The sequence below is a fragment of the Kockovaella imperatae genome (assembly GCF_002102565.1).
Source record: "Kockovaella imperatae strain NRRL Y-17943 chromosome Unknown BD324scaffold_5, whole genome shotgun sequence".
Classification (NCBI taxonomy): domain Eukaryota; kingdom Fungi; phylum Basidiomycota; class Tremellomycetes; order Tremellales; family Cuniculitremaceae; genus Kockovaella; species Kockovaella imperatae.
In genome coordinates, this window is record NW_019028945.1 from 1,191,970 (window position 1) to 1,216,784 (window position 24,815).

Below are 24,815 nucleotides of genomic sequence, written 5' to 3' on the forward strand. Positions count from 1 at the left end.
ATGAAAACGAGACAAAGGCACTGCCGGTACTGGGACGTTCTAAGCAGTTGGCTTGATACGCTTGCCTTGAGCTTGATAACCTGCCTTGATGGCTGATACGGAACGTCCTGGGCCAAGGCTTGAGCAACGTCATAAATGTGGCCAGAGCGTACTCACTCGATCCGCACGTTTCACATGTCATAAAGTACAGTCTGTTCTCCTTGCCTAGAAGTGTGTCGGCAGACTTGCAGATCTTGCATGTGACGTATTCGACTGAGGGATCGGTCAGCGCGGTGTTCAGCAATGAGAGAGTGCAGCAGCAAGCCAATGAAGAGAAAGTCCACCTCCTCCCCTGGCGAGGAGTAAAAGACATTCTCGCAGCACTGGCTTCGCTTCGTGTCACCCGGCGACAGACACTCACCAATATACTTTCTCAACACATTTTCAATCTGTTTCTGCGTATACCTTCCCTTCATAACTAATCTCTGAGCCCCGTCGATGGATCCCTGAGTACCCAGTTCAGAGTACAGGAACTGAATGACATGTTCTGGCTGTCTGTGCATTCTTCGACAAATATCCGTCAAGTTGGAGAAGACGGTCTTCTTTGTTCCTTCTCGAGCGACTTGAGGAGGAACAATGGTGTATTTTCGCTTCTCTCCAGCGAGTTCAGGGTTATGGGCGTGGAGGAGAGAGAAGAAGCGGTTGAGCAGCTGCGGGTTCAAGTACACGTCAACGTCGACGTCCTGCGCCAGCACCCTGACTGGAAGTGGCGATCGAGCAGAGGAGCACTCACCTCTGGATAAGTTGGATCACGACCTTCCAGCACCCATGCTTCTTTACCCGCCTCTCCATCCCCATTCGCCTTTTCAAACACATCGTCCCCTAGATCTCCGTCCTCTCCACCGGCGGCTCCATCCTCATTCTCAGCTTCCAGCTCATCCAACTCTTTGGCGAAATCCTCTGCTGGTTTCCTAGATTTTTTCTTCTTGATCGGGACGTCGAGACCATCAGGGACAGCGGCAGAATCCTTCGAGAGCACAAACGAGCGTCAGTGAGCTTGCAGACTGGAAGAATCACGCTGAGCCGGGATGGCGGCGGGCGGGTGCACCTATTCCTCTGTCTGACGCCACAGATCCGACTTCTGGATCCGATGACCGACTCTCGAATCCACACCATATACACACTCACCAAGTCCAGCGGGATCTCCTTCTTCTTTTTCTTCTTCTTCTTCATATCCGCGAACAGATCCCCATCGTCCACTGCCGGTGCACCCGAAGCATCCTCTGCCGGGGTCGCTGCTCCCGATCCAGTGGCCTCAGGGATAGCCTCCTCTTCCACGGCAGGTGCAGACTCTTCAGCTTTCGCCGGAGCAGATATAGGCTCTACTGGTGCCTGTGGTGCGTCTTCCACCTCGTCCAAGACGACCTGCTTCTTCTTCTTCTTCTTCATTCCTGCGAACAGGTCGACTTCAGGATCCGCCACTGGCGTGAGAGGGTTAGCTTGGGCCAAACCTGCAAGGTCGTGACGAAAAAGCTCACTGTTGATAGCTAGTAAGTGGGCTGAACGTCGAAGACCGCTCTCTCTCCCTCTGTGATCCGTTCTTTGTCTGCTAAAAGATGTCCACCGCTGTGAGGTGAGATGACTGTCGCCAACGATATCGAGTCGCGACGGCCTTGAAATCCAGAAAATCCCATTGTGAACTCCTCCACCTCCGCGGCGTTATTCGGCGTTATCAGCCTCTTGAACCATATGTGGCACTTTTGACTTTTGGCCCTCCCCCCATCAGCAACCCCCTCGATTCTTGTCCTCAGCAATCCTCCTCCTCTCGCTTCATTCTTACCTCATTCATCACCAGCAGTATGATCCGCACGGCTGCTACTCGACCAGCGGTCGCCGCCCTCAGGGCTATGACCCAGGCAGCTGAGCAACAGAGAGGCATGGCGACGTTGAGAGAAATTGAACAGCGGTGAGTGGTCAGGGCGGGGCGGGGCGGATGGGATCCGGTGGAGAATGCGTTGTCAGAGGGGATGCGATTGCTGGGTGTCATGCTGGTAGGAAGGAGAACGACTCTGGCATGACACATCGCTTCATTGGGACTATATCCAGAGCTGCTGGCTGATCCAAGACGTATAGATTAAAATCTGTCAAGAACATTGAAAAGATCACAAAGGTCAGTCTGCATTTCTCTGATAAACGTTTTGAACCACCGCTGACGCTTGTCATAATAGTCAATGAAAGTCGTCGCTTCGACAAAGTTGACTAGAGCTGAGAGAGCGATGAGGGAGGCGAAGAAGTACGGAGCTGCCAACAAGGGTGAGTGAAGAAAAGAGGGGGAAGGGGTTTCCATGGGAAGCGGACTGCATTGGAGAGTGGAGAAGACTAGATGCGGACCAGGTCATTCTATCCGCCTCGATAGCTATCGCCCTTCCTGTTCTTCATCCTCTCAGCCGTCTGTCCTGTCACCGTTCTGACCGGCGAGACTCGTTCATGCTGACTGACAAATCTCCTCTCGCAGAGCTCTTTGAACACGCCAAACTCGAAGACGTTTCCAACCCCAAAGTCGTCTATCTCGCCATGTCCTCCGACGGTGGATTGTGTGGAGGTATTCACTCTTCCATCTCGCGATACATTAAAAGAGAACTCGGTGGAAACCCTCAGGATCTCATCATTCTGGGTGACAAGCCCAAAGCTCAACTCGCTCGAGTCATGGGTCAAAACATCAAAGTCACCTTCAACGGGGTTGGTAAAGATGTTCCGACATTCGCAGAGGCTTGTGCGATCGCCGATGAGATTGGAAAGATTGAAGGAGGCTGGGATGAGGTGAGTTCAGCGATCTAGCGACACCGATATGTCGCCCCACATTCCTCCTCAACTCTCTCTTCTTTCTCCTGTATCCCTCGCTGACACCCGTTTTTACAGATCCGAATCATCTCTAACCACTACCTCTCTGCTCTCTCTTACGAAGCTCGACCTACCTCTATCATCTCCTCCAAGGCCATGACCCAATCTGCCGGTTTCCAAGCTTACGAAGTCGAGGATGACACCGCCAAAGACTTGGCCGATTTCGCTCTTGCCAACGCCATTTACACCGCTCTTGTCGAAGGCCATGCTGCTGAGATCTCAGCAAGGAGGACAGCTATGGAGAATGCTTCCAACGTGAGTGGCACTGGGCGAGCGGAGAAGCGAGGTGGGGTGGTCGGCCATGCGGGCCCGCGTTCCTTCATCTCAGGAGTGTCGTTGGTCTGCCCGGTTCAGTCGGTCCCCCTCGTGTTCGCGCCCCCAATCGACTCGGTCAATGCTGACACGACCTTCCCAGAACGCCAACGACATGATCTCCTCTCTTCAATTGCAATACAACCGTGGTCGTCAAGCCGTTATTACCAACGAATTGATCGATATTATCACTGTGAGTGGGAGGAGTACGCGCGCTCGCGTACCGGTAGCTGACATTCTGGCTACAGGGTGCTTCTGCTCTATAGATGCAGACGACTGGCGCAAGTCAGTTAGGGATCAAAAAGAGAATGCATTGGATAACAATGAGAGTGTGGCGTTGAAGCACGCATCCTTTCTGTTGCGAGCTGAAACGGGCGTCCTCGTATACCTCCTTTGGTTGGCTGATCCTTGACGATCGTTTTCTTCAGGTAGCTGACAAAAGGCCAGTAGCTCATGCCTTTAGGTCTACCTCCCCCCTTGTGGAGGATAAGTCAGAAGACTGGCCTCTCAGAGATTTACTCTTTGCCTGACAGAAGTCAAGCACCTCGCCCCGTTTTCAAAAAGGTCGATCAGCTGTCAAACGTGTCTGTGAGTCTCCGAGAGCATCATCTGTCTCTGCACTGGTCGCCGCACCTGGGACCGACCGCATAAGCATCAGAAACGACATGGACTCAGCACTGTCTCTCTCAGCCCAGAATGTCCGGCCTTCGAGCCATGACATCTCTACAGTCTCCTCCCTAGACCTCCCCAAACCTGTTCTCGTCAAAGGTGCAACTAGAGGCGTACCCGATACCTATCAGCGTCGGATCACCCACACCATCACCTCGCTCTCTGAAACGCTTGCTGAACATCGGGTCCTCCACTCGATAGATCAGCACCCCTCATCCATGGGCGGTAAACCCATCCGTGCTGTACCGCTCATGGGGCACCAAGGGAGTCAAGTCGATGACCATGGTGATCGTGCAATCGATCCTATTGTTGCTTCTTTACCTCGATCCATTTCAAAAATCCCATCGATATCACTGAATCATGCTCCAGACTTGCGATCAAAGCTGACACCATTGACACCTATTCGCATCGCTCCTGTGGCTACAGACCATCCGGCGAGGCTCGTATTGGATAACGAAGATGATTCTGGCCTGCTGGAGGGAGACCAGACGCTCACCGCCAGACCCCGGTCCGTCTTACCTGACCCATCGCAGACCGCGCTGCGGTCCTATTCCCCCAGTGGCAGTCATTCATTGACGACTATCAAGCCCGATACTCTAGGACACCACAGACAGCTCTACGAATACAATCTTGTTCTCTCTGCCTTGGGGCACCGTCAGAGTCTCAGTATGGAGACTGTCGTTCCTCCCCCCGTGAAGGTTGACGAATTGGTCGTGGAGTGGTGTTATTTCTGTGGGAAGGAAAAGGACAGAGCAGAATTGCAGCTTGTAGATGTAAGTGCCTCGGCATCCTCCACAGGTCGGGGCGGCAATCACACAGAGTCAAACGCTGGGAATCAATGGATCTGTAGAGATGGATGTGACCCAGAGCAAGAGATAGTAGGAGAGCGAGATCTTTCTTGGGCCGATCAAATGAGCGTTGGCTCGGGCAGAGAAGCAAGAAGACTTTCCAGAGAGAGCAGAGATACAATGGCTTGAAGCACATGCGTGCAAAAATCTTGCAGCCATCATGTATCTCCAGAGTCTGACCCTTTCCATGGGTCGGGTCTGAAGTTGTTCCGGTCTCACGGAGCTCCGAGGTGCGGCATTGTCATCGCCATAATCAGATCTCGAGATCTGCTAAACCCGCGTAAGCTGATTACAGATTCATGCCTCATTCAGTTTGCGTCCGCAGAGTCCAGCATGGAGCGGCACATCATCTTCTACGATCTCACCAAGAAGGACCCTGTCCATGCATGGGTAATGAATGCATGGAAGTGTAAGTCTTTCCTGGAAGTCCAAACATGAAACCTAATCTGCGCTTCTATCTCAGCTCGGCTAGTACTCAATTTCCTTGAGCTCGAGTACGAAACAAGATTCCTTGACTTTCCAGACGTCGAATCGACGCTGATGGATCTGTGAGTGCGGGGGAAAGGTGCTGTCGATTTTGATTGAGACCATACCGCCCATCATAGGGGCCTCCCTCCCAGTGCACAAGGTCAGAGATACGCCGTCCCAGCCATCACCATCCTGTCACCCGACACTTCCGAGCCAGTACACGCGATGGGCGAAGGAACTTCGAAGGACGAAGTCGCAGCGGCTCTTCAAGCTCTTGTGCAGGAGAAAAAGCTCTATCTAGAATCACCAGAACTCGAAGAGGTCACCTCCTTTACCCATCAAATCATGGAGACCCTACGACCCATCTGGATGCCTGCTATGCTGGCGTTGTTAACGCCCAGATCCGCTGAGAGGTTCAGTTCCAGAAAGCTCGCTTTGGCAAGAGAGAAAGCGGATCAGGAGGAAGCCTGGAAAATCGCGAGTGGGTATTTCCAACGGTTGGGAGAGGTCTTGAAGCGGCACGAGGGACCATTTGTCCTTGGTGATCGAGGTGAGTGACGGTCGTGCTTCCGTCTTCGTCTGGCCTTTTCGAGAGCCTCTCAGGGGCTGATCGGATCTGTGCTACAGTATCGTACGCCGACTTTATCATCGTGGCGCAGCTGCAGTTCCTCCGAGTGGCAGATATGTCGATCTACGATCGATTCGTGATCGAATTACCCGGCCTGAAGGAGCTGTACGAAAGGTGTCGACCTTGGACAGTACGCGATACGTGAACGTCTGCATGGCATTGGGACCGGGCAGTCCCGTGAGCCGCGTGCTTCGGCAGGCACTGGCCTATGTGCGTTGTGAGACGACGAATAAGCAGCCTCCTTTGACCGTCAAATTGACTGGGTGCCTGACCGGAGCGCTCAAACCCCAGAAGAATGCTGTTTGCCCTAGACTGATCTCTCCCTTCCTCATTAGGATTGAACTTCGATGGGTCACCGTGGACGTTACTGGCAACGTCACCGGGAACATTACTCGCGAACATCCGCTCATAGCATGAGTTGTGCGATGATGCTACACCACTCAGTCCAGCTGTATCCCCGAACCCGAGAAGCCAGAATCTGGTCATATTGTACATTTGCACGGGCCAATGACCCCACTAGGTGGCATTCCACATCATCACTCGATCCAACCGAGGTTCCGCTTCAGAAAGTACATTCCCAGAGCCAACGAGAAGGCAGCTTCATCTGCATCTGCTCCAGCTCCATGTCCACCTCCTGTCAACTCGTAAAAGTAACAGTCGTACCCTAAATCTCTCAATTTGGCTGCAAACTTTCTGGCGTGTCCTGGATGCACTCGATCGTCTTTTCGGCTCGTCGTAATGAGGATGGGTGGATACTTCTTGGAATCGATCCTAATGCCCAAGGTGTGGTAAGCTGAAATCTTTTGCAGATATTCCCAGTCCTGAGGAATCGCCGGATCTCCATACTCGCTACGCCACGAGGCGCCCGCGAGGAGCTGAGCGTAACGGTACATATCGACCAATGGTACTCGGCACAAGAGTGTTTTGAAGTGATCCGGTTGACGAGTCATCATATTGGCGATCAGTAACCCGCCGTTGGATTTGCCATCTCCAGCTATGCGATCCACAGTCGTAATTCCGCGTTTGACCAAATCTTTTGAGACGGCAGCCAAGTCGTCCTGGGCAACAATCTTGAGCTTGCCACGGCCAGCTTCATGCCAGCGTGTTCCGAATTCTCCGCCGCCACGCAGAGCGGCAAGAACACATGTCCCACCTTGAGCCAGCCATAAGACACCTGACCGACTGTCATAGATTGGCATCGGATTGATTCCGAACCCACCATAACCAGTCAGATGGACGTACGCCTTGCCATCGGGTGGGGTAGAAGGCCCAGTGATGACATATGGGATCTTTTCGCCATCGTCTGCGATCGCCTCGAGCCGCTTCGTGACGAGCCCTTTGGCGTCAAACATGGGAGACACTTGACGAAGGAGCTGGAGAGAGGGGTCATGGACCGAAGACAGGTAGAGCGTGACAGGTGTGATAGGATTCTCGAATGTGATGAGCAATGTGCCGTCACTCTTTGCTGTATGGTCGTCCAGAGCTTCGACAACAATGTCACAGATATCCGCTAGCCCCGGTATTGTCTTGACATCGGGTTTGACACCGGGTCTCGTCGCGGCTAGGTCAATGCTTTGGATAACGGGGGCGAGATTGTCGAGCACCAGTAAGACAGCATGGTTGTCGATCAATTCCATGCTTCTGCTGATCTTTCGCTCGCTTGGCTCGAACAAGACCGTAGGATCCGTGACTCCTTGTAGGATCTCATCTATACGGAGAGAGATGACTGTATCTGGCTTGAAGGTCTGGCCATGCAGGTCCCATTTCGTTCGTAGTCGGATCAAAAAGTAGTTTCCCTTTTGAGATATGTGAGCATCTCGCGGGATGTCGATCTGATGTTTTGGACCAGTATGATCCCCCAAAGACACAGTGCTACTAAAGAAAGTTTGCACATCGTGAAAGATGAGACGAGGGGGTGATACGGAGTGGTCGACTGCCACTCCGGCAGCGATATGATCTTTGTCCACTTCAAAGATGATCGGGGCGTCGTTGGGATCGGTCCCTCGCCTCCAGAGCCTCACAGCACTGGCATATCCAGAACTAGTAGATAGCTCGGCACTGCTTGGCGCCGTCAATGTAAGCGTATCTTCATCCAGCCAAGCGACCTGTGTCTTCATTTCCGGAAGCTCGAACCCATTTTTGACGAATGTCTTGGTGGTTATGTCGAATTCGCGTAGGACAACTGCGTCCCCACCGCCAGGTGAGAGCCTGAGAGCGACTCGTTCATGTTGCGGCGGACAACTGACGGCACCTGCCCATACCCATTCTTTGCCTTCTTCCTTGGCTAGTGCATCAATGTCGAGAATGGTTTCCCATACCGTCGCTGAGCTTTTAAAACTATCCAACGTCGTCCTCCTCCAAAGACCCTTCTTGTGCTCTGCGTCGGTCCAGTGATTGTATAGATAATCACCTCTTCGTCGGACATGAGGGATCCGATCAGGCTGATTCAAGGCAGCCTTGATTCTCTCAACGTCTTTCTGCAGCGCAGGACCATCCAGATAGGCCAATGTCCTTGCATTTTCCTCTTCGGTCCAAGCCGATACTTGCTCGCCGTCGATCTCTTCAAGCCACAGTCGAGGATCGTGATCCAGGTCCTCCAGCGTGGGTAAGTGGGCATTGACGGCCATTCTTTTGAACTTATGGCTTGGACCTTCCAGGTGCAGATATCGGCCTGACTGTGCACGAAATCTCTACGTGAATGTTGCTTTCGTCGTTCATATAGATCCATCACACTTCGGATCCGATGTTGAGTTTATTTTTAGCCACCGGCATGTGTCCAAAGAGTGGGGACTCCGGTGGCCCCTCCGGTCATCGAGACAATCCACTAGTCACTAGTGAGGTCATCGTTCCCGTTTTGGGGGATCACCAAGTCGGCGAGAATCTCCCGAGCTCGTATAGAAACTACAGAGGGAGGTTCATTTCGCCGACATGCTGCCCTGTGGTAAGGGGGAAACTCCATAGCGGAGGAACGATTCGACGGTCCGGATAGACGCTAGACCTATTTCGATATATGAATATATATATACCTTGACTCCGGGAACGGACTTCAGACTGGATATGGATCTCTTCCCATTCTCAGCAGTCTCTCTTCACACGTCCAAGATGATCTCCGCCATACTGCTTGCTCTCGGTCTCGTCAGCTCGACTCGAGGCGAGGTGGTCAACGGTGGGTGGAATGTGGCATCGACGTCATTGCTGATGATCATACAGTCAAGATTGATTCTTGTCCTCAGCAAGAGATCTCCAGCTTTGGCGCATCTGGTGCATGGTGAGGGCATGAGAGCAACAACACTCTTCTGACCTTTTAGGTGGCCGAACGATCTGATTCATTTTCCCGTGGAACAGCAGAACAATCTGAGCCACTGGCTCTTCTCGGAGGATGGTTTGTATCTGTCGTCGTATAGATACAACATGGGAGGTGATGGTGAGTATCCGTGGCCCAACCAAAAAGGCTGACTGATATCAGGCGGCAACGATACTCACCAAGTCACGACTAACGGCTCTCGTGTCGAATCCTTTTTACTTCGGAACGGGACGTACGACTGGTCTCGAGATCATGCCGGTGTGCATTTCCTCAAAGAGGCTCAAAACTACAGTGTACCCTACGTTACCTTCTTCATCAATGCTGCGCCATCACACATTGCAACCAATGGCGCCGCCTGTGGTTGGAACTTTACAGCGAACAAGACGGATGAATACGCCGACTACATGACCACTGTCTTGTCCCACTGGGTGGACCATGGTATTGACATCAAATACATTTCACCGATGAACGAACCGGATAACAATCGATCTGATTGTGGACAAGAAGGCATGTCTGTGGTCCCTGCTCTCCGGGCACCCATTATCAACACTCTCCGAGACAGCCTAGACAACTCTTCGGCCTCGTGCGTTGGGGTCATTGCGGATGAGACAAGTCGACCGTACCTTCAAGGGATCCCTGAGAATCCTCATTGGCTCCCTGAAGCTTACAAGTGCATGTCAAATACCGCTGTACACGACTACGATTATGTGACCGATGATCAACTTGCCCAGTATTACCAGCAGGTCCTCAACTTGACTGGAGGTAGTCCACCACCTATCAAGTTTACCGAGATTTGCTGTTCCAACTCGTCCGGAAATGGTCCCTCGGCATTCGCATCGCAGAACGATCCAACCATGACCAATGCGCTTATTGTCGCTCGATACGTTTGGCAATTCCTTACCATTGCCAATGCTCAGTCATTCGACTGGTGGACGGCAGTGGCCGACCTTCCTTGCTCGCCTTCCATCGACGGAGAACAATGCGCGACCGCTGTGAACAACACCGCGGGATACAACTCTGGATTGATCTACATTGATCCAAATTACAATCAGACCCATGACTACAATCTCTACTTCACCAAGCGAGCCTTCATGATGAAGCACTTTGCCTACTTTCACCGACCGGGAAGTGTAAGGTATGACGTCCCGTCGACACAACTACCTTACGGCGTGAACGCCTTCGCCACGAAAAATGGGGTTTATACTATCAAGCGATCGGCCGTGGAGGAGAGGAATTGGGCGCAGACTTGGAACGTGTTGTTCTTCAACAACCAGAGCACGAGCTTCAACATGACTCTGGAAGCTCCAGCTGCCATTTCTCACCTCTATCATGTGGTCAAGACCGATCCGTCGACCGATTGGGAGGAAGTCGAGCCGAGACCGGAAATAACCAATGGAGTGGTCAACTTTGAGCTTCCGGCCGAGAGCTTGTACACATTGCAGTTCTGTGCGGATTGAAGGATCGCGGATGTCCCCGTTCAAAGTAATACATAGGTGCATTATAAACATGTATAGTGTACAAGCGATCAAGTCGCATCATCATCAAGATGCAGACTAGAAACGAAATCGCCTCATCGGCGGAGGGTAAGACCTCTTGACTCGAACGGGTTCCTCGACCTGTCGCTTACTCGGTCCCGGTTGACCGACTTGGTAAAGAGAAGCTCGCCATGATCCTCCACATTGTTCAGCCGAGTTTCCAGAACAAGTCATCGAGCATTCCGAGTCGGGCTTCATGTACATTTTATTGCTTATATCGTTTCCGCACCAGCACTGAGATCCAATTTCCATAGCCGCAAATTGATAGCCTGCACTGTGACATTGATTGAGACATGACTCGACCGTGTTGGTACCCGTCCAGGAGACCATGTTGGACAACAGTCTAGACGAGCCCGAATCGGACCAACAACCGAGGTACCCATCATTGTACTGAGAAACCTGGGGATTGACAAAGTTTGCACTGTCCGCAGTCGAGAAAACGGTGCCGGCGTATTGTCCACCACATGATTGCGCCGAGTTGCCAGAGCATGTCCAGTCGCATCTTGTCGAAGGAACAACCGGTGCGGTGTTTCCACAGATACACGCCGCTACGAAGAGAGTCAGCTCGGATGCTCGGCACAACTCAATCAAGGAGGGACTCACTGCCTTGCGTAGCGGCGTACGCTTGGTTCTGGTTCTTACACCAGAACACGCACACGTCATTGGTCATGAAATTGCTGTAGTACATGGGTCCATTCAAATTGTGGAAGTCGGCAGCACACGTGATGGCGGTGGTAGGAGCGGTAGAGGTACTGGAAGCTGGCACAGAGGACGACGAGCTGGAGGCTGGGGAAGATGATGTCGAGCTGCGTGCTGTGGTCGAAATGGTCGAGGTGGTCGAGGTAGTCGACGAGGATGCACGGGTCGAGGAAGCGGTAGACGTCGTAGACGTCGTCGACGTGGTAGACGTGGTAGACCTGGTGGACGTGCTCGACGAAGATGATCGTGCTGCCGAGGTCGACGATAATGAACCCGATGTAGATCGAGCGGAGGAGGCCATGGTGGATGACTTTGACGCACTGGCGGCCGGTGTATTTGGGAATGCAGCGGATGAGGACGCAACGGAAGCCTTTGCAGAGCTGACAGTGGCTGAAGAAGCGGCGACTGTGGTCTTGGTCGTGCTGCTACTGGCAGCTGTGCTGGTACTCTTGCTGATCACACTGGAGCTGATCGCGCTGCTCAATGGGGTGGTCTTGATGGAGGATGTTGAGGACGTCGCGGCGGAAGACGCAGACGATTTGATCGTACTGCTAGCGAGGCTCGAAGCGACAGAAGAGCTGGAGACGACTGAACCAGCAGCCGGTCCATAAAGGTCGACACTGTTGGGTCCACCGCACATTTCGTTCGAAGCGCCGTTACATCCGACCGTGCACATGATACTGGCTGGTTGAGGTGAAAGTCCAACGCTGGGGTTGGTCTTGGAGCATCGACATTCTGCAAGTGTGTCAGAAGAGTTGGAAAATCTGTATCAATCTAGACGGGTCCCACTCACGCCATCCATTGTTGACTGCTGCGTAGGGGTATCCAGCACCGTTACAAGTTGCGATACAGTTCTGAGGAGATTGTGAACCGCTTCCCGAGGTCAGGTTCGAAGGGAAGTTGCCGTTATTGTTAGGGAAACAACCCAACCAATTGGCAGGCCTCGACGCTTTCTCCTGAGCCACAGCAGCGGCCATGACGTTCGTGCTGTAGATTTCACCATTACCTGGTCCACCGCAGGTGACATTGCTGGATCCAGGACAAGTAGATGAACACATCCCGACTGGAAGACTAGAGTAGCTGCCCTTGTCAAACGTGTTACCGCACATGCACACTACAAGAGTCAGCTCGCTGAAACGATGTGTGGGTCAGCTCACCATTGCTGTTCCAGACCGAGGCGTAAGAGTAGCCAAGCTCTGCACAACCCATCTGACATCTCTGTGGGGTGTTCGAACCGTCGTTCCAGCGAGGGCCATTGAGGGCATTTCCGCCACCATCCGAGTAGCATTCTGCAACCCGATCAGTTCTTCCGCGCTTGATCGTGAGCCTCACCAATGTAACCCGCAGGTTTGTTCGGAACAGCTTTGGTGTAACCTGAAGTTGTGACGTTCCAGACGCTCAATCCGTTCCAAGTTCCACAAGACTGTGTTGAATTTCCAGTACATTTGGCAGAGCAAATGTTGGATCCGACCCAGCTGCCAGCGCCGAGTGAGAAAGTTGATTGAGAACCACAGAAACAAGTAGCTCCGTTCTTGATACCTGCCCAATCATATCCTCTATTGGCACATGATTGAAGGCAGAGTTCCTGAGTCATAGTGTCCCAGTTGGTATAGTTCCAAGAGGAAGTGCTCTCAAGGTTTGGCGCGGACGAGCTCTGAGGATCTTGATAACAGCCGAGGTCGGTGGTGTAGCTGCCTGAGATGGGTGTCCCGGGTGGCGCGTAGAAGACCGAGTGAGCTCCAGAACCACCACAGTTCTCGGTCTTGTTTCCGGGACAAGTCATATTGCACATGCCTTGATACATCCAAGCATTGGGGTCGACTTGCGAACCGCAGGTGCAGGCCTGAGGAGAAAAGTGAGCTTGAATCCGATCTAGTCTTGACTCACCCAAGATTCGCCCCAGGCATATCCGATCGCACCGAAATTGTACCCTGATCGGAGACACGAATCCAAGCAGATTTCCTGTGTCATACTACTGTCATAGAATCGAGTCGAGTTGTCCAACAATCCGTCCACATTATCTCCGTCGGCAATACAACCAATGTTGCTCCAACCAGGAGTCTTGGGCAGAGGTTGCACAGCAGGCGCAGCAGCGACGAGAGGCCCGTTCGTACCCAACTGAGGAGTGACATTTGGCTGAGGTGGGTTTGTGGAGCAAGTCGGCTTGGGGCCCGAGGCTCCCCAAAGAGGATTACATCCTGGGAGATAAGGGATAGCGACGCCATCGGCATTTCCATACGACTCGAGCATGACTCCATGTTGGGGTTGACATCCAGAATTGTAGTTCTGAAGATAAGGTTGGAAGACTGGACAGTCTGTCCATTCCATATCACCAGTGTTACAGGCTGAACTGTTGAGGGCCGCGGCAAGGACCTCCGTCTCCCAACCGTTTGTAAAGTCTCCATGGATACCGTATCCTGTCGTGTCTCCATTAGCCCATGCGAGGTTGCCTGCAAATGTCGTGTTGGGCGATGGTGCCACGAGGAAGGTATTGGCCAAGAGCTCAATCATGATACCGGGAAGTCGGATGGGGTGAGACCAAGGGCAGGTACCAAAGAAGGACCCTTGGGTAGGGTAGGCCATGTGCGACGAGTCTGGCAGGTACAGATTGACCTGAGGAGACTGGTCAGCAATGCAGCTGCTGTGGGGATCGGACTCACCCCATCCCAGCACGATGGGAAATGGATTTCAGCAGTCAGACCGTTAGGACAAGGCTGCTCGTAATTGAAGTTGTCCGAGTATACGTCGTCGTTCTCGTTCGCATTGACCCTGCAATGAAACTTTGAGACGAGGTATCCCGGGGCCGCCGACTTGGCCATGGGACTTCCAGCGATCATTCTCAATCCCTCTGGGAAGGGCTGGACGACCTCATTAGGAGAATTCTGATTGTGAAAGTAGTAAAGCTCATGAGTTGAAGGGATCGGAGTGAATGTACCATTAGAGTTGATCCAGTAGATGGTTGGCATCCAGTAATTCGACTTGTCTGCCGAGACGATGAAACTCGTACATTGGGAAGCGACCTGATCAGCGTAGTTGTACGCTGCGCCGAAAGCTGAGCCACCGATCACACGGTGCATGTGGCTCGAGACGCTGTTAGGCGACACGATGGGATCCAGTCGTTCAACGACCAGAGTGTTGGCGGCGCTGTGCCAGTTGAACCCGTGGGCAACATGGCTGAAAAGGAGAATGAGGGAGAGCAAAGTCGAAGGGGTGAAAAGAGTGTTGGGCATTGTGCCGCCCTGCGTATATGTGATCGCTGAACCTGCAGCTTTTTCGAGTCGAGTCCGATCAACGGATCCTGTGAAAATGAACGTGAGTGAAGACAAACGAGTGAGTAAAGGGAAGAAGACATCCTTCTCCACAATCAGTACGGTTTCTTTATAATGCTTTGGATCTCATGTCGACGCCGCCTCCATGAACGCCCAATCAGCTGTTACGTGCCTCTCAATAACGCCGCCTGACGAGGCCCTGTGAGGAGGTACATTCTTGCTTGCCCATGCTTGCTCTCTTTCTCTCTCTGTCTGTGGACATTGAGAAGATATCTCGACGAGGATGCAAGAGGTATATGATTTAGAGTGTAAGACAACGAAAGTGGCAGTTGGGTGGAGGTGGCAGACCATTGTGGCGTTTTTTCTTTTTATTCGCTTTTGGCTTTGTGGCGGTTTTTTTCAGCGTCATTTGTCTCAGGCTGGTACAAATCCAGATTGTGCATCCAACGATGAGGGAGGGGGCCTGGCTGGCTTCGGCGGGCAATGTACAGCTCTTGTATCGTCCGGCAATGAGCGCCATCCCTGCATACTTCTTTTCACTAGCGTCCTCGATCGAAGCAAAAGGCACATAGTCGAAAAAAAAGGGGGAGGCCATATGACGCCCTCCACTCCGTTATCGTCGCATTGCACTTGGGCCTTGCAGACATCTGACTGGTCGTTGTTCTTGCCCGAACGCCTGGAATGCGTGTGTTGCGACGCCGCTTGAACGCCTTTTGAGCTTGGCCAATTTCGAGTGGTGGAGCGGTAAGTTGGCCGACGAGGCAGTGATACTATCGTTTGCTTGCATTGTGAGTCAGGGCAAAGATGTATGTATGTGGGTCTAGATTCCCGGAGATTGGAATGGTGTGTGAGGTACGCAGTACTGTGTACTTTCTCACCAGCTGTTGCGGCTCTAGTCCCTATGAACCCTTCTTTGCCTTGAATGAGCGGTGATGACCGCCAAATGGCCTTCATTTGCCACTCTCGATCACCGGTCTCCAAGCCTCCACCCTTTTGGTCATTGGCTGCTGCTTGTGCCTCCCTTGGTCCAGTACTATCATTTGCGGCATCTTCTGACAGATCATGGCCTCGTCCTCATTCTGCCTCACATGCTCATCTGAATTAGCTCTCGAACGATCGCCCTGGCTCACACCCTGCTGCTCTACGCCGATATGTTCCTCATGCCTTTCGCGTAACCCGAGATTGAAAGATTACATCCCATGTCTGAAATGTGGTGATGTGAAGACGTTGGAAGGGGAGAGAGCGGCGCGGTCGAGGAGAGCCATGAGGGATCCGAGAGCACAGATGGAAGAGAGCGACATGTTCACGATCGGAGACGATGAGGATGATCCCCCCGCATACGATGATGCGCCGATCGATTGTCAGCCGGAGAGGTCGGCAGAGCCGAGCGGGGATCATGCCCATGTAGGCTCCCTGTCGGAAGAGGAGATGGAGACCGTCGAGATCAGGCACCCAGTCTCTAAATCCGATACCCTTCTCTTCATTGCTAGACGCTATGCTGTTGATGTGAGTAGGCGGACTGCCGTGGTTCACCCGCCCATTGACACTCTATCTCAGCCACATGAGATCGTTGCCTTGAACGATCTACCCCCTGCTGTCCTCTCCAGTCAACCTCATCTCCTCCGCACTCGTCAAACACTCATCATCTCCCGACGTCAAATCCCAAAATCTAAACTCGCAAATGGTGGTGATCCACTTGTATTCGATTCGGGCTTAGGTGTAGCAGAACAGACAGAAGATGACAAGAGGGAGAGAGAACGAGCTGTCAAACGATTTCAACTCTTGACCAAGACTATCGACCCGGGCGTAGGGCAAGCGTACATGGGACTGAGTGAGCTAGAAGAGGAAGATGGTTTATTAGATGAGTCGTTCGAGGGGGAGAATGACGCCGGTGGATCTGGTAAGAAGGCTCTGCGAGAACCGGCGAATAGAGAGGATAGAGCTCTAGAGGCATTCTACGGTGATGAGCAGTGGGAGCACGAGGCTGGAAAGCCCACACGTGGGCAAGGCGTTGGGCGGTGGAAGACAATTGGGAATGGTTCCAACTTGGGGATCAAAGTGTAAGGGGAGGAGTCGAATCCTCGCAATCGGATAATGTGCCATCCACGATCTCTGACGAACCGGCATGTATATTACAGTGCATGATGTGGCTATGTACATGGTACTTCGAGAAGGTAGCGTCACGCCACTTCGCCATCGGAGCTTAGATCCTTCATAGTGTCATCATCCTGAAATCCGAACTGCTCCGGAGCATCGTGAAACCCTTCGGCAGTCTCAAGATTATCAGTAGAGTCTGTCGGGCCCATCAGTGGCGCGGTAAGAGGCGCCGAAGGGGACTTTGACTCGTTCGAATGCACGCGAGGGTCGACATTGATGCCTGCTTCGTGCCTGACAAATCTCAGCGAGGGTTTGAGCATGATCAGACTAACAACTTCATCCTAATCAACGCGCCGTGCGTTTGAGGAAGAATAGTCTTGCCAACTGCAAAGGCTCGATCGTAGACCTGGGCTCGGAGATCAACAGAAGAGATAGTGAGCACCTAGAGAGGCATCAGAATCTGTTCGGAATCACAATAAAGATTGCACCTGCCATGTCGATGAGATCTATCCTTCCTCGAACTTTGCCATCCTTGATCAAACTCTCTATTGTCTCCAACGTGTTGGCTACGCTGAGTCCAAAGGCCGTGGCCATAGTGTCAATCCGGATGGAGGAGAACGGCTCGATATACTGGACGATCGAACGGCTCTTGATGAGATTGATGAGAATTTGAGTATGAGGGTAGAGGAAGGGCGTGAGAAGGAAGAATGGCTGGGCGATCAGCGTCACGACGTCTAGTACGGGACTCACTTCATGTTTCGCCAGTGTACTCGACACCTGACCATACTGCGCATCCATGAATGCGCGAACGAGGTCTAGGATCCAACCTTGAGTGTCGTCCAGGCCGATCCTGAAGGATGACCGGTCTAAAAGCTCTTGGCGGATACGGTCGCGGGATCCCGTCGCAAGTACACAGAGAGCAGTGACGAGACACATGTCAGAAGTCGATATCACCTGGACATTAAGCGAGGGAGTGAGATGCGAGACCCACCTGACCCTCCCAGTCGCCCAAACCTCCATCTTCTCCAACTTGACTAAACTCCCTCCCTGTTCTGTCATAATCCTTGTTGCCAAGAGCCACAAGTCCTTTGGCGACTCGAATTTTGACGCCGATCTTCCGTCTTGTGGACATGCCTCTGGCCTCTCGTTCTCTATTCTCGCGGACTTCACCAGCAGTAATGATGGACGGGTCGGCGCCGGTTCGCGTCGTCGAAGATCCAGCGGCGGGGTATAACCTGTCAAGGTATGTTTCAAGGCGTGGAATCTGACCGGGGAGAGAGGACAGATAATTGAATGACAGTGAGGTCTGGAGACAATTCAGAATCGCTCAAGCTGCTCACTCACCTCGAGAATGCCTAGACCTAAATCCAGATGGTGTTGAGGAGATGTGCTGTATTCTCTTGACGCAGTATAATTCATGATCGCGCCATTGAAGTTTCCGGCCTTGATGGCGAGCTCGGCAGTAGCGAGGTATGTGAGCTGCGAAAGTCAGCCTAAGTAGCTTCTTCCATCGGCTCACCCTGATTGACTCTTTGATCAAGTTGCTCATGTATCCTCGGAGATCAACGTCTAATACCGCTGCTTCCTTCCTTTCCTTCTCCATCGTCTCTTCAACCCACTCCATATCAGGTACGCCCATCTCTTCACTCTGGCCAGATCCACCATCCACCTCCATCCCGGCCCCCGTGCCTGCTGATGACCGTCCTGCGCAGATACCGTGCAGCTTGGTCATCACGTTCAGATACGATTTATGGTCCAACGTTTGATCCTTGATCATTGGGTATAGTTTGAGGCAAGCGATCTTGGCGAGCGCTGGATGCGAAGGTTGCCTCGAGGAAACCTTTGACATGTGTAGGTATCGAGTGATCAGGGCTCGGCCTTGGATAGGTCATGTCAGGTATGGATGGGCGTCAAACTCGCGTTGACTCACCCTTATATGTCCCTTCATATACCATGGTATCGAATGAGTCAGGATCGATCGCGCCGAGCGACTCGGTTGATGCTTTAGCATCGTTGAAAGCTGCCTTTGACGGCCCAGCCTCCCCAAAGACCGTATCGTGGTCGTCCATGTCGAGGCCGCCGAGTTGAATGTCAATCGACGAGGTGCAGCTTGCTTTCGCAACCAACAGGCAGAGCAGACATAGGGATGTGGTGCCCCATCTCGCAACGCCTCAGATCGCCACGTGTGATTGCTTCCGTTTTCCTCGCACGTCAGGGAAAGATTATCTGGAATTTGGGGCAGGATGGTGAGCTCGACACTTGACTCGTTGAGCAGGCAAGCTTTATACTTGCATGAGCATAACAGCGCTCAGAAGATTATCTACAACACTCTATCACCTCTCACCATTCAAGACATTAGGTATCATGGCGGGTAAATCTGAATACTCTACCAGGCAGATCGGGGTGAGTCCATTGCACGTTTCGGTGGGGCGGCTCGCTGAATGTTGTTGGGTTGAACAGGCTGCGAACACCCTCGGTGGGTTAGAGAATGCGGAAGGTCATGCTGAGTCGAATCAGAGCACCGAGTCTACCTTGAAAAGGATGGCAAGGTCATCTCTCCCTTTCAGTGAGTGCCTTTGAGATCGTCGTCGATCTCCTCATCACTCATCTCTACAGCGACATTCCCCTCTTTGCCGACGAGTCGAAGAATATCCTCAACAGTGAGTGCATCCAGGCCATAGACTATACTCACCTTCACAGTGATTGTCGAGGTGCCTCGATGGACCAACGCCAAGATGGAGATCTCCAAGGAAGAGGGATTCAATCCCATCAAGCAGGGTGAGCATGAGGGACACTTGGCTGAGCCTGTTTCTGACAGAATGTAGACATTAAGAAGGGAAAGCTTCGATACGTTCGAAATTGCTTTCCTCATCACGGTGGGCTGACCCTTCTCTGGGGTATCATTGACTCTTCCAAGGTTACCTCTGGAACTATGGAGCTTTCCCTCAAACTTGGGAAGACCCAAACGCCAAGCACCCTGAGACCGGTGCCAACGGAGACGACGACCCGCTCGACGTCTGCGAGATCGGAGAAGCCGTTGGATACACTGGTCAAGTCAAGCAGGTCAAAGTACTCGGTATCATGGCCTTGCTCGACGAGGGAGAAACCGACTGGAAAGTCTTGGTTGTGGATGTCAATGACCCTTTGGCTCCTCGATTGAACGATATCGAAGATGTCGAGAGACACCTGCCGGGCTTGATCCGAGCTACCAACGAGTGGTTCAGGATCTACAAGATTCCCGATGGAAAGCCAGAGGTGGGATACACCTGAGCGGACACGTACTGAAACGATCAGAACGTCTTTGCCTTTTCTGGCGAGGCAAAGAGCAAGAAATACGCCGTCGAAATCATTCTCGAGTGTCACGAGGCTTGGAAGAAACTCATCACTGGAGAAACGAACCCTGGCGGAATCTCTTTGTGAGTGGTTTGCGGGTAACATAGGCTGAATTTTCAGGCACAACACTCAAGTCAAGGGATCTCGAGGTCTCGTCTCAACTTCGGACGCGGCGTACACCTCCATTCCTGCGGACTCGAGAAAGCCTCCTGCGCCTATTGACCCTTCGAGTGAGTCATACCGGAGGGGGCTCGAGCTGACAGTCTAGTTTCCAAGAGCTTCTTCATTTCGTCTGCTTCCATGTAGAGTGAAGTAGTGAATGGATCGAATGCATGAAAAGTGGTCGTATCGCCGTGAAGAGAGCGTGAATCTGTCATCAATTTTATGGAGCGTTGTCGATGCTGGCCATGTAGCAGCGTTGTCTATTCAGGAGGTCTGCTGTCTTCACCCATCCTTCGTCGTCTAGTCCTTGAGAGGGAGTTCGAGCTCTTCGTGAACCTGTCGGACGGTCTGATTCGTCATCACAGCATACTTGCGCGAATCAGCGGCTGTCAAAAAAAAAAGGGGTTGATAGAGAAGCACCTTTGCGATGAGTGATTGCGTCCCATCTTTGATCTCATTGTAGCGATGAAGCCGGCGGATATGCCTGTTGATGATGGCTTGAGGATCCTCACCGCTGTTCATTAGGCATGTACAATCGAGCTCTGAACTCACCTTAGCTCAGCTTCTAATCGCTCGATCTCCTTTTCGAGCTCTGCTGCTCGTTCTGCATAGGGGACTTTGGGCTGACTTATGAGCCCGCACGACTTGAAGCACTTACAGTTGCCGTCATCGTGGCGCTTCCAAGTGCTGTCATGTCAAGTACTGGATTGGGCTCGTCGACGAAGGTGTAGAAGTGGAATAATGTAGAAAGTAGGAATGGCCGTCAGCAACCCAACCGTCGAATATTCAAAAAGACAGTCGCGCAAGTTAAGCAAGTGACCTTGTTGATGCATGTCCATTCAATGAGATTTTGGTATCTGACCAAGGCGACGAGGTTGAGCACGCACAAAGCGATACGAAGTCTCAGGATGAGCTCGTCAAGTCAGAATCAACCAAGTCGCCAGACACCGACACCGACACCGACACAGACACCGGATCACGATCCACCCAACTGGATGACGTTGAAATTACCTCCAGCTCATATACTCTCACATCGTACGTCCCATCTCTTGCTGCCCTCGCTGATTCACAGTCACTGACGCCCACTGTCACCCTACGGACCTGGATCAACCTGCCTCAGCGTACGATGCCACATCCCTTGGGGCGGTAGCGGCGATGGCTACGGAGCCCGAAAACCAACCAAAAGTCAGGTCCGTCGCATTGGCTAGACCATGGAAGAAGGGCGATACGAAACCTTCATCCTCTGGCTCGAGAATCATTGCATGTTTTGGTGAGTTTCAGGACATCTTCTTCGCTTACGCTCAGGCTATCACCCATGGTTCTCTCATCGATACACGCTCCAATCACCTCCACCGTCGAAAGAGGAGCACTACACGTCACTTTTCTTTCCTCAACATGATTCATCAACACCTCCCCCAACCAAGAAAGGTCAGCTCCTGGGACTCCTTCTACCATTTCTTCCCGACCCCATCGAATTTGGACCCTTGATCTCTCAACTATCCTCAGATATAAGAGACTCAGTCTCTGCTGGTAATCTTACGATGCTCGGCGAAGTGGGTCTCGATGGAGGTGCCAGGCTACGTTGGCCGACCTCTGCAAGACACCTACATCCCGATGCAGAGACTGATGATCGAGAAGGCGACAACTGGAACGTGTTGACGCCCTTCAAAACGTCAATGGCGCATCAGATTGCCATACTGGAACGTCAATTCGAGGTGGCTATACAGCATGGCGTCAATGTATCATTGCATTCTGTCGCTGCAGCTGGTGAGTTGGTAGGATCCTCTCGCATCGCATCGCCTCGCCCAAGCTGATTTTTCAGGGCCCACATTCGACACACTCGTCAAGATGAGGGATAGACACAGGAATCGATTCACAAACAGAATCAACGTGGACATACATTCAGGCGGAGGGTTTTCACCAGATCATTGGAAACAGACAGAAGTGAGATCTCACATGGTGCTGGTCGCTGATCATCGCAGCGGAACCTGCTCAACGTCTACGCTTCTCCGTCCATCTTCGTCACGTCTCGATCAAGTCACGCCGCAGAGCTCATTAGAACCATATCAAAAGATCGGATGCTGGTAGAATCTGATTCGCATGACCTGACATTGTGCACCAGGGCTGTATGGGGCGCCACAGAGTGGATAGCTAGGTGTAGGGGATGGAAGTTGGAGGATGAGAACACGCCCGCCTGGACCTTGGACGAAGTCATCGCGAAGGAGGAACAGGAGGAGCAGGAGGGGGCCAGGACTGAGGAACGAGATGAAGTCTGGGCAGTCAGGACACTGGAGAGGAACTTTGCCAGATTCATGAACATGGCGGAATGAAATCCCAAGTGAACACAACCAAAAAAGACAAAAAAGAGATGTCCCCGCCGTGAATCGAACACGGGCCGAAACGGCGCTATACGCCGAAGTTTTCTCAGACAGCACGCTCCACAACGTTTCGTCATACCACTTGACCACAGGAACTGATCTTTTCAGCCAGAAAATTTGTGAATATATTCATGTTTGATTCACTCTTTCCGTCGGCTTCCCATCCCTGTTGTACGACGGCATATACATCTCTGCCCCGTTCATTTTTAGGCGTGGCGTTCGTTCGTCTCGTGGAGCTGTTCCTGGTCCAGAGTGAAAAAGGGGGGAGGGAACCGAGGCGCTATGTGCGGATGGGACATATGGTTGGAAGATAGCACCATGCGGGCTGTGGGAACCCATGTTGATTCTCCTATCATGCTATGGAGTGAGCCCTCGACCCCTGTCGCTCTCTCTCTCTCTCTCCTTCGCCCTAGCCCTCGATAGCTGCTCTATCGAGATCATCTACCCCTTCTAGCCCCGACTCTCTCCCAGTATCCGACAACTTCTGGAACCTCTTTTGTGTGCCTGAGACCGAATGGAAAAGGCGGTTTTGTTCGGGGCTTCCCGATGATAAATGAAATGTTAAAAAATGGCTTTTTCATCATCCTTCGTCCAGACCAGACGCACCTATGTATATATATATATATGAATACACGGGACCCACTTTGTCCTGCACAGCCCGCCCACCCAATATGCCGTCGTCCTGTATTCTGACTGACCGAGAAGATAACACTGCAGAGTTCATCCCTTTGTCTGACGATCTTGTCGAGTTCAAGTTCACCATTGCGGAAGAAGGGTATCCTGCACCTCCACCTTCAAAGCATATCCTCGTGTCCAAGGAGCAGTTCAACGCGACCTTGAAGCGAGGAGAGGTGAATAAGACAGCATCGAGCGTGACCATTCAAGGGAACTGCCTCGGATACAGTCCCGCTGCTATCGGAAACGAGGATCGGATCGCGTCAGATGTCATTTCGTCAACCACCAAGCTGGACGGCGCATTCTGGCCAGCATGGTCAGGTACCAAATCGACCGAAGATGGCGATTTAATCTTTGCCTCCGTATTCGATGGTCATGCTGGATCAGCCACGAGCGAATTGCTCAGCAAGACTTTGCATGCATGTCTCGCCAAGGCGTTGTTGGCTTCGGGACTCGACGACGAAGCTGAAGTCAAGGCGGTGATTGAGGAGACGTGAGTGGTTGATCGGTCCCAGCAGCTAAAAAGTCTTAGATACGCAGCATGGGATGAAGACCTCATGAAGACTCTTCGAGCCGCTCTCAGCGAGTCTTCGGCTTCTCCTTCCACCCTTGCTGGTGCCATGGGCGGTATGGCGGGATTCTCAGGCTCTTGCGCGCTTACCGTCATTGTCGACAAGTCACACGACCGAATCTACGCCATCAACCTTGGGGACTGTCGAGCTGTGGCAGGGTGGCACGGTCCAAATGGATGGAAGTGCGATCCACTCACAGAGGATTTGAACGCGAACAATCCGAATGAAGTCGAACGGTGAGGTAGACATGGATGTTGAGATGTCATGCTGACGGTCCCAGGATGAGAGCCGAGCATCCTGAAGAAGAGCGTGATGATATTGTCGTCAAGACAGATACCCATAGGGTCCTCGCGACTATCATGGTCAGCCGAGCGTTTGGCGATTTCTTGTTCAAGATGCCGAGTGACGAATACAAGAGGCAGGTCGCTCGTGTTAGACATCGCTGAAGCTGCCAGTCTCAAATCTGCATTCAATGTCGTTCAAAAGGAACCCAAACGACCCGTCAAGACCCCTCCGTACGTCTCGAACAAGCCCGAGATCGCCGTCCGGTCTTTCAAGCAAGGCGAAGAGACCCTCAAATTTATCGTCCTTGCAAGCGATGGACGTGAGTGGGATCTGTTGTACCGAACTGACATCAGTGTGGGACCGATTGACATCTGAACAATCGGTTCAACTCATGGCCGCTAGGAGTGACGGCGAGAAGGAGATCACGCGTCAAGAGCTCGTCAAAACATATCCAATGGATAATGAGGCCAAGCACAATGAATCTGATCATGACTTCATCGTTGGAGATGACGCCAACGCCGCAACACATCTCATCCGGAACGTTTATGGCGGGAGCAATGAGATGCTAGGTCGAAGCATGCTCAGTGTCTTGTCCGAAGAAGCCAGGATGTTCCGAGACGATATCAGTGTCCAGTGAGTCACACGCGCAGTGCATGGCTGACGCTTCAGGGTTCTCAGCTTCAACTAGTATACATCTATAT

General features: G+C 52.3%; 13 protein-coding genes and 1 non-coding gene across 14 annotated transcripts; 8 read left to right on the forward strand and 6 right to left on the reverse strand.

Moving 5' to 3' along the window:
• Positions 1-51: 51 nt before the first annotated feature.
• Positions 52-1,422, reverse strand: BD324DRAFT_574147 (domain found in IF2B/IF5-domain-containing protein; the record flags this gene model as incomplete). The annotated part of the gene is made up of 5 exons (XM_022013055.1): positions 52-107; positions 157-252; positions 401-689; positions 773-1,006; positions 1,162-1,422. Coding segments are annotated over 5 exons (936 nt in total), but the record flags the coding sequence as incomplete, so codon positions are not given.
• Positions 1,423-1,838: 416 nt separating this feature from the next.
• Positions 1,839-3,458, forward strand: BD324DRAFT_650565 (putative ATP synthase gamma chain mitochondrial precursor; the record flags this gene model as incomplete). Its single annotated transcript, XM_022018167.1, has 7 exons — positions 1,839-1,945; positions 2,113-2,149; positions 2,208-2,292; positions 2,495-2,799; positions 2,899-3,135; positions 3,296-3,385; positions 3,441-3,458. 7 exons carry the CDS (start codon positions 1,839-1,841, stop codon positions 3,456-3,458), a joined length of 879 nt encoding a protein of 292 aa, XP_021872018.1.
• A 223-nt stretch (positions 3,459-3,681) lies between these two features.
• On the forward strand, positions 3,682-4,921 carry BD324DRAFT_624273 (hypothetical protein). Its single transcript, XM_022015677.1, has one exon. It carries the CDS (start codon positions 3,858-3,860, stop codon positions 4,836-4,838), a length of 981 nt encoding a protein of 326 aa, XP_021872019.1. The 5' UTR covers positions 3,682-3,857; the 3' UTR covers positions 4,839-4,921.
• A 70-nt stretch (positions 4,922-4,991) lies between these two features.
• On the forward strand, positions 4,992-6,146 carry BD324DRAFT_417547 (hypothetical protein). The gene is made up of 4 exons (XM_022012726.1): positions 4,992-5,118; positions 5,173-5,257; positions 5,315-5,727; positions 5,805-6,146. The coding sequence occupies exons 1-4, from the start codon at positions 5,043-5,045 to the stop codon at positions 5,948-5,950; spliced, it is 720 nt and encodes a 239-aa protein (XP_021872020.1). The 5' UTR covers positions 4,992-5,042; the 3' UTR covers positions 5,951-6,146.
• A 195-nt stretch (positions 6,147-6,341) lies between these two features.
• Positions 6,342-8,432, reverse strand: BD324DRAFT_650568 (peptidase, S9A/B/C family, catalytic domain protein; the record flags this gene model as incomplete). The annotated part of the gene is made up of 1 exon (XM_022018168.1): positions 6,342-8,432. One exon carries the CDS (start codon positions 8,430-8,432, stop codon positions 6,342-6,344), a length of 2,091 nt encoding a protein of 696 aa, XP_021872021.1.
• A 475-nt stretch (positions 8,433-8,907) lies between these two features.
• Positions 8,908-10,614, forward strand: BD324DRAFT_673514 (glycoside hydrolase family 5 protein; the record flags this gene model as incomplete). The annotated part of the gene is made up of 4 exons (XM_022018941.1): positions 8,908-8,971; positions 9,016-9,073; positions 9,114-9,229; positions 9,272-10,614. 4 exons carry the CDS (start codon positions 8,908-8,910, stop codon positions 10,564-10,566), a joined length of 1,533 nt encoding a protein of 510 aa, XP_021872022.1. The 3' UTR covers positions 10,567-10,614.
• BD324DRAFT_417583 (hypothetical protein) lies at positions 10,615-14,676 on the reverse strand. Its single transcript, XM_022012727.1, has 7 exons — positions 14,004-14,676; positions 13,231-13,956; positions 12,676-13,186; positions 12,501-12,632; positions 12,137-12,457; positions 11,248-12,078; positions 10,615-11,192 (listed from the first exon to the last, which is right to left on the reverse strand). Exons 1-7 carry the CDS (start codon positions 14,571-14,573, stop codon positions 10,663-10,665), a joined length of 3,621 nt encoding a protein of 1,206 aa, XP_021872023.1. The 5' UTR covers positions 14,574-14,676; the 3' UTR covers positions 10,615-10,662.
• A 935-nt stretch (positions 14,677-15,611) lies between these two features.
• Positions 15,612-16,738, forward strand: BD324DRAFT_624277 (hypothetical protein). Its single transcript, XM_022015678.1, has one exon. It carries the CDS (start codon positions 15,675-15,677, stop codon positions 16,674-16,676), a length of 1,002 nt encoding a protein of 333 aa, XP_021872024.1. The 5' UTR covers positions 15,612-15,674; the 3' UTR covers positions 16,677-16,738.
• A 1-nt stretch (position 16,739) lies between these two features.
• BD324DRAFT_590063 (cop9 signalosome complex subunit 1) lies at positions 16,740-18,820 on the reverse strand. Its single transcript, XM_022013784.1, has 8 exons — positions 18,640-18,820; positions 18,229-18,587; positions 18,054-18,188; positions 17,701-18,015; positions 17,460-17,663; positions 17,202-17,420; positions 17,042-17,151; positions 16,740-17,000 (listed from the first exon to the last, which is right to left on the reverse strand). Exons 1-8 carry the CDS (start codon positions 18,776-18,778, stop codon positions 16,793-16,795), a joined length of 1,689 nt encoding a protein of 562 aa, XP_021872025.1. The 5' UTR covers positions 18,779-18,820; the 3' UTR covers positions 16,740-16,792.
• A 145-nt stretch (positions 18,821-18,965) lies between these two features.
• BD324DRAFT_624283 (inorganic pyrophosphatase) lies at positions 18,966-20,388 on the forward strand. The gene is made up of 10 exons (XM_022015679.1): positions 18,966-19,112; positions 19,170-19,185; positions 19,227-19,275; positions 19,326-19,369; positions 19,410-19,487; positions 19,535-19,585; positions 19,627-19,964; positions 20,004-20,125; positions 20,163-20,272; positions 20,311-20,388. Exons 1-10 carry the CDS (start codon positions 19,002-19,004, stop codon positions 20,346-20,348), a joined length of 957 nt encoding a protein of 318 aa, XP_021872026.1. The 5' UTR covers positions 18,966-19,001; the 3' UTR covers positions 20,349-20,388.
• Positions 20,389-20,504: 116 nt separating this feature from the next.
• BD324DRAFT_650574 (hypothetical protein) lies at positions 20,505-20,874 on the reverse strand (the record flags this gene model as incomplete). Its single annotated transcript, XM_022018169.1, has 4 exons — positions 20,505-20,573; positions 20,625-20,718; positions 20,757-20,827; positions 20,863-20,874. 4 exons carry the CDS (start codon positions 20,872-20,874, stop codon positions 20,505-20,507), a joined length of 246 nt encoding a protein of 81 aa, XP_021872027.1.
• Positions 20,875-21,036: 162 nt separating this feature from the next.
• BD324DRAFT_624286 (hypothetical protein) lies at positions 21,037-22,550 on the forward strand. Its single transcript, XM_022015680.1, has 5 exons — positions 21,037-21,239; positions 21,277-21,474; positions 21,510-21,971; positions 22,027-22,148; positions 22,187-22,550. The coding sequence occupies exons 1-5, from the start codon at positions 21,047-21,049 to the stop codon at positions 22,532-22,534; spliced, it is 1,323 nt and encodes a 440-aa protein (XP_021872028.1). The 5' UTR covers positions 21,037-21,046; the 3' UTR covers positions 22,535-22,550.
• Positions 22,551-22,573: 23 nt separating this feature from the next.
• On the reverse strand, positions 22,574-22,678 carry BD324DRAFT_t14. Its single transcript has one exon. It is a non-coding gene; the product is annotated as a tRNA-His (tRNA).
• Positions 22,679-23,124: 446 nt separating this feature from the next.
• On the forward strand, positions 23,125-24,812 carry BD324DRAFT_624287 (phosphatase 2C-like domain-containing protein). The gene is made up of 6 exons (XM_022015681.1): positions 23,125-23,750; positions 23,790-24,065; positions 24,110-24,247; positions 24,285-24,433; positions 24,468-24,747; positions 24,784-24,812. Exons 1-6 carry the CDS (start codon positions 23,254-23,256, stop codon positions 24,800-24,802), a joined length of 1,359 nt encoding a protein of 452 aa, XP_021872029.1. The 5' UTR covers positions 23,125-23,253; the 3' UTR covers positions 24,803-24,812.
• The last annotated feature ends 3 nt before the right edge of the window (positions 24,813-24,815 follow it).